At 43.0% G+C, this 7,060-nt stretch overlaps 1 protein-coding gene across 1 annotated transcript; it reads right to left on the bottom strand.

The window, feature by feature from the left end:
• Nucleotides 1-56: 56 nt before the first annotated feature.
• LOC106819322 (N(4)-(Beta-N-acetylglucosaminyl)-L-asparaginase-like) lies at nucleotides 57-6,149 on the bottom strand. The gene is made up of 9 exons (XM_014823970.1): nucleotides 5,839-6,149; nucleotides 5,358-5,508; nucleotides 4,974-5,086; nucleotides 4,619-4,731; nucleotides 3,801-3,997; nucleotides 1,680-1,787; nucleotides 971-1,104; nucleotides 560-684; nucleotides 57-332 (listed from the first exon to the last, which is right to left on the bottom strand). The coding sequence occupies exons 1-9, from the start codon at nucleotides 6,038-6,040 to the stop codon at nucleotides 300-302; spliced, it is 1,176 nt and encodes a 391-aa protein (XP_014679456.1). The 5' UTR covers nucleotides 6,041-6,149; the 3' UTR covers nucleotides 57-299.
• Between the last annotated feature and the right edge of the window lie 911 nt (nucleotides 6,150-7,060).

Below are 7,060 nucleotides of genomic sequence, written 5' to 3'. Positions count from 1 at the left end.
GTGTGTGTGTGTGTGTGTGTGTGTGTGTGTGTGTGTTTATGCGACCGCGCGCACGCGTGTGTCTGTGTATGTGTAACAGAAGTTCTGACCACCTAACGGGCATGGACTAGTTTATTGTAAGATAACAATATTGGCCATGCCATGGCATACGTATTACGTGGAGAAATTCCATTTTTATCCACTAATTATACAATTGGCTGACTTCTTCTTTGCTACAAATCATTGTGCATCACAGTTATGATAATCACTCGTACAATTGACATAGAGTTGTGCATCAATGACTTTGAATCTCATCTCCATTACAAGCAACTTCCTGGCTTTTTAGCACTTTTCTGGAAAATAGAGTGGCATTTTTTACAGAGCAATATCACCACTTTCATACAGTCAGTCTTCTAGTGTGATGATGGCGTCTGTTCTGTTAGATCTATGAAATCTCAAAGAAAAAGGTGAGCAACGTATATTTTACGACTGATGAGTACATTCACACAGAGCACTCTAGATGCCATCGTCGGTTCTGCTGCTACCTCTCCCTGTCATGGTGAGCTATGTAGCTATTTACCTGTAGCGTATGTAGAGGTGGCTTATGTTCTTCTGCAGAACTACGACAAGGAACGTCTACCAGCCGAAGACCGTTCACGTCATACAGGCTGTACTTGAACCACTCAAACCCGACACAGGCGGCACCTGGTAGCGGAAAATGTTAAAAACGGAGATAAACAATTAATTCTGCTTCGCGCGACTTCCGCTTTTTCTCTTACGACAGTTTTAACGCAGAACTCATTTTAAAACAAAAAAATGTTAACATGGACAGCGTTGCATTGGTCTGTTTAATCACACAGGCAATGACGGCAACCAGCCCACGAACGCGACAGAATCAGCCAAGCAAATGCAGTTAGCTACGAGTTTTGCAAACAGTTGTCAGACACCACTGCGGCGCGGGCGAGTGTCAATCGCCAACTCACCAACTTACCATGTTCGCCGTTGGCATTCGCAGCTACGACGGCGCCCTCAAACTGTGGGTGGACGCGCGTGATGCGGCGCAGAGCTTCAGCCACCGCATCCGCTGGCGTCATGCCCTGCCGCATGCTCTCTACAGCCTGGTAGCTGCAAGCGCAACAACGATTTACTCGTTAAAGTCGTTAAGTCGTAAACTCGTTAAGTCGTAAACTCGTTCAGTCGTTAAAGCCAGAGATCACGACAAATCGCGTGTTTTGTCTTGGTAATTGTGTCCAGTACCGTACAATATTTTGTGAAAGAATTATCCCCGTTTGTGAATTTTTGGTGTGACAATATGCAGCAGTAGGCAGCGAAAACGTTGCTGTTTATGATAAAATTATCGAATAAAACAGTCTAGATAAACAATAGTGGTCACCACTCAATATGTACAGCCGAATAAGGGACATGCAGTAATTGTAAATTTTAGCATCTTTTTGGATTGTGAATGGGGTGATTGAGTCGGGCCTAAATCTGGCCTGCATAAAATCCCACCTGAGACATTTGCCTGTGACATACTTTAACTAAGCTAGTACTAACTAGCTAGTTGCTTGTAGTCATGGCAGCTAGGTTATCATTAACCTGAGCTGGTGGAGAAATGATTGATCAATTGAAATTTGCATCTTGCACGACGACACGTTAGTTCAATGCCCCCTTGCTAGGTGGCAGTAAACAATCTCACTCACCTGGGCAGGAATCGCATCATGATGTCTCCGTCGCCGGTCGCAGCCGCGCCCCCGACGTCGTTGTCAACATATGCTCCCGCACCGACCGCTGGAGAGTCTCCCACGCGCCTGCAATACACGACAATGGTTACCGCGTGCTGGGATCGCCATGGCAATGTCAAAGCCAATCGTGACGATGACAGCAATGATCCCGTTAACAATATTTGTATTGCATAAATCAATATTACAGGAATAGTTATGCAAGTTGGGAACAACTGACAACAAACAATGATTAAATTAACAATAATAGAAAAACAAACAAAGATAAACTTAACTAAATAACAACATTTCTATAAACGATTAACAAACGATGTTCTAAACAGTGCCGCCGGGCGGCGACAGCGCTATCCTAAAGGTGACTGCTGGTGCTCTGTGCTGGACGGATGTGGGATTTCTAGTAACCTGTTAGTCCAATGTGTTCACATACTACGCTTCCTCGAAACTCGTGGCAAAACATTGCAACAGGCCGCTAGTTATCAGGGAACCTTCTCAAAGGAATGTTCGTTGGGATCTTATTGACAGTTGGCGCGGAGAGGAGGGATGGCGCCGTACGTTTAAGTGTCTATTCAGATGTAAGATGGATAGCTTCCCATCATAGTCAGTAGCACAACTATATTGCAGACAGAATAGGAAGCACTCATCCTTTACTCGCAAGACTACAAGCGTGCAATAGAGAGCTGCACTTAACCAATTAATTGCAGGCATAAAACCTACACAGTACACAACACATGCACTGGCAGTAAGCAGCGGTTATAGTAGTTAGACATCATGTTGAATAAGGACTTTAAAACCTTCTGGAAGCAAAATAGACTTTTTTACGCGATTTCTGATAGACACGACTATTCTAATAGTACAACTAATAAGACTTTTATATACAATGAAATAAAAATTATTATAAAATTATGGAATTTAAAAATTAATAAAATTAATTACAGAGCAAAGATTTAATTACTTCTCGTATTATATATACAGACAATTCTTACTCTAAGTCGAGAACAGTTTATAAACAATTAAAAAATAGACTAATTAGTACTTTTCTAAGATTTCCACCAAAATATACTAAAGGCCCTTATTTTAATTTTTTGTCAAAATAAGTATTATAAGACTTTGGGAGACCGCTACGGGAACCTGAGTAGCCTGGACAGTGGCATACGTTACTGTAACATACTGACAGTACAGAAGGCATAGAAAATTATCGATTTACAGGGATAAACTTCGTTAACCCAATTCGCTTGAAATTGCCTGCATGACATTGTAGCTCATACATCCGCAGGATGTTATTACGATTGGCATGCCATAAGCAGCATAGAGTATAGATGCTAGCAAAACCGGCAGTTCAGAGTTACTTTCTAACAGACAGTCAACAACTCCATGTTTAACCTGTTCTTGGTGGTCATAAAGGTTATTGACACCTTTACTCTTCGCATGTCGCAGAAAGTAGATTTCATGCGTCTTTCATAATGTGCCATAAAAATGCTAGGTCACCTCGCTGAGATTTCTAAAAAAGTTCTTTATCGCCTCCGGTGCAGACCATTTGTCCTCAGAAAAATGTTCTAAATCTGCCTGTGCCATTAGCCTTTGACTGTGACTCAATTTGGCACAGTGATGTTTCCTTACATGATGCTATCCACCAACTTTCACGGCCGGTTTAGGTCGACGCCGTTTAGATTTGTGACCGCAATGTCTGCATGTTCCTCCCTATCTTAAGTTTAAGGAGTGAATGTTCCCCCTTCTTTTACACCTCTTGACCTTTGACCTTTGACCCCCAGCTTCGACATCCCAACTCGTTTTCGGATTACCCCACCACGTCCCAAATATCGTGACCGTACGTCGAGCGGTTAAGAATTGTGCCCAACTGTTGACGGACGGACGCTCGCACGGACGGACGGATGCTCGCACGGACGGACGGACGGACGGACGGACGGACGGACGATCATGCGATTCTACAAGCTGCATCTGACTATGTCAGATGAGCTAAAAATAAGCAATGTCAATTAATTATAATAATCTAAAAGTAAATTATATCGGCTGGTAACAGCCAGCTTGATATATATGGCTGTTAGCAGATTAGACCAGACATACCCAGGAACCTTGTGCGTTGCTCCATTGGTTGAGGTTCCTGCGGCCATGTTGTTATCTGTGTCCATGGCAATCATGCCTATCGTGTCGTGGTTTGCCTCACTGAATCGTGGTCGGCTAACAGACTGCTTGACCATCTGGCTGCTCTGCTTGATGGGCTTATACGGGCCGCAGTGGGAGTCAGGATCTGGGGAGACGTTCTTTCCATCAAAACAGAGAGGCAGATTAGTTATAGCTTTCACCGACCGACTGACTGCCAAACCGACATACATACTATAATGTACCTACCTACCTACCTAGCTACCACCAACCAAAACCACAGCCTATCAACACACAGACCATCCCACCGTGTAAGAAAAGTGTTACTAGTTATTTTTCATATTTTTAACACACATTGTATAGTGGTGAACACGCTACGTACTGTTTAGTCGCTCTTGGTGTATCGTATTGAAGAACATTCTGTTATGATTTATTGCTTCATCGGTACATCTCTGCTATCGTTCCACTTATTGTGTATGCTTAAGACCAAGGGCAAACCCTACTTATGCTTCCAGGGTCTATGTCTCCCTGGGTACTGCCGGAACGTACCCTGGGTACGGTCCGATATACCGGAACGTACCCTGGTACTATCTAATATGCCGGACCATACCTCGCCTACTCCACTAACGAGTCTAGGGAGTCGCCTACGCCTACTGCCTAACCCTAACCCTAACCCTAACCATATCAGATAGTTACCAGGGTACGTTCCGGTATACCGGACCGTAACCAGGGTACGTTCCGGCAGTACCCAGGGAGACATAGACCCTATCAGCCCTACTTACACGTCTGAAATTCGGCTGGCAATTGTTGCTGATCCAGTCTTTCCATTTCTTCATCGAAGCAGGTGTAGACAGACTCTCCTCTCTAAAGCCCATCTCGACCGCAAACTCACTAGCTACATCAGAAACACGCACGAGGATTAAATTTGTGCACTAGTATCAAAATAATGTACAGTGCATTTAGGGCAGTGCATAAATGCATGAGAGGGATGCGAAAAGGGCAAAAGAGTAAGGGAGATAGAAGAAAGAGAAATAGGAGAGGTGATAAATAACTAGATGGATGGATGTACAATAAGTACAATAAGTACAATAAGGCTATGCAGACAATAGCACTGAAGCCACTATACACATTAATTACCCAAATCTCCAATTAGCAGTGTGTGTTTCGTGTGGTCCATCACAGCCCTAGCTACAGCAATCGCATCTTTTACTCTTCTCAGCCCTGCTACTGCACCCACCGCGTGAGTAGCTCTACAGAATTTGCAGAACGGTATTATAATCATTTTCAAGAATTTACTAGCAACTCAAGAAGCACTGAAAGAAAAACAAACTAATAAATGAAAAATCCACACATTTTACAGTCGCACTCAAATTATAAATGTCAATAGAGAAAAAATCTTATAGTGCACTGGATTCCTTAGGATTAACGTGGTATTATTAGGAGAGGATCACCAAAGAATCACTGGCGAACATTCTAGCTAGGAAACAGCTTCACTTGTTGCAGGCCTCCTGCGCTGCTTACCCATCAATCAGCATAGCATCTAGAGTGGTTTCCCCTCGCTCGTCAGGACTGCCTCCGAAACCCACTGTTCCATCACACTGCTCCCGTTCACATTGCGAGCAGCCACTTACAACAGCATCCACCGCTGTTCCGACCTGAAGTGCCCGCCAAGCTTGAAAAGGGAACAAAGAAGGAGGTGCATTGCATACTTGAACCATAAACATAATGTATAGATTAGATACAAATAAATAGTCCTGCAGAGGCAGGGCACATGTACGTAACCATATCTCTGTAGGGTTTCATATTTACATCAACGTATATGTATGTTCATGCTTGGGCTTAGGCATGACAATTTAATGTATAGATATGAATGAATCTGAACATAAAATCTTTCACGTGAATGTGACTTAGCTGGTTTTCAATATTATAACATAATGGATATATGAACAATTTCTACCAGGGACCTTAACTTGTACACGAGTGACGAATTTCAAAACCATACCTGCTACAGTTGCATTTGTAAATGGCCATGTGTTGATCACGAAAGGTTTGGCAAGTTTTTCCGATGATGTGTCCATGCTTAGGATTACTGCACTTAATAGGCACAGAACATAAAGCTGTGTGCTTGAGATCATTATAAATAGACCAACTGAAATGGCAAAACTAAACTGTAATTTGTGACAAACTGGATGGGTACACAACATCGCATAAACTGCATATATGCTTGCCTATAAACGACACAGCAGTTTCCTTGAATGACCCATACCATAGCAGGGTTCTCCAAGAGTATCGTCGAGCCCCGCTATCCTACAATGCACCCGCCACTCTAAATATCATAGCCGCCATGCTGATGTATACACAAGAAGTTCAAACAATTAATACACGTTGTTTAAACGCAGAGGCTACGCGTACGGCAGCCGTATCGTAATGTCTCGAGGCTACGGGTACGCCAGTCACACACACAAGTACAAACAGTCACCCTATCCCTAACCCAACCTAACCTAACCTAACCCTAAACCGACTCGGCTATCTTATATACGCGTGTTATAGTACCCAATTAATCTATGGTGTATAACCTTTTGCTTTCAATATTTTGCATCTGAACTGACAATCAATCCCAACCAACTGGTGTAGGCTAGCTGGCACAATAATGTTCATTTTCATACTTCAAATCCGAGTGTTTTCGCGCTCATCAAGAATTCTTAATATATATTTTTATTCCATTATTATTTTGAATTTTATGATGGCTTTGCCCATGCAAAACAAACATTTTCACCCCACATGCAGTGCTTCAAATTTATACAAAGAGTGTCCCAGATTGCATCTCAGAGCTTCTACAATTCAAAAAATTTCTGGGGGGCATGCCCCCGGACCCCCATATACTGCAGCACCCCCATGCTATAATGAAAAAGCTTGGAGAATCCTGCATAGACTAACAATATCAATACAAGAAACGCAGGATACAATAAGGATACATGATTTAATAAAGCGTGCACTGCTATATGTATGAATAATGTGAATATATGAACGCGCGGTCATACCCGAGGCTCGTTTTCTGAGACTCATCGGTCTATGCGGTGGGAAAGTGGACGGTAGCATATAGAGAAATCCAACCCACACATATACAGGGTTCTCCAAGCTTTTTCATTATAGCATGGCGGGTGCTGCCTTTACGGTCCTAGTTGCAAATCGCCGAAGGTGGTTTAATTGCGTGCTAGGGGAGT

Source organism: Priapulus caudatus, unplaced genomic scaffold (genome assembly GCF_000485595.1).
Source record: "Priapulus caudatus unplaced genomic scaffold, Priapulus_caudatus-5.0.1 Scaffold3162, whole genome shotgun sequence".
Lineage (NCBI taxonomy): Eukaryota > Metazoa > Priapulida > Priapulimorpha > Priapulimorphida > Priapulidae > Priapulus > Priapulus caudatus.
This window is presented reverse-complemented; position numbering and strand designations above follow the sequence as displayed.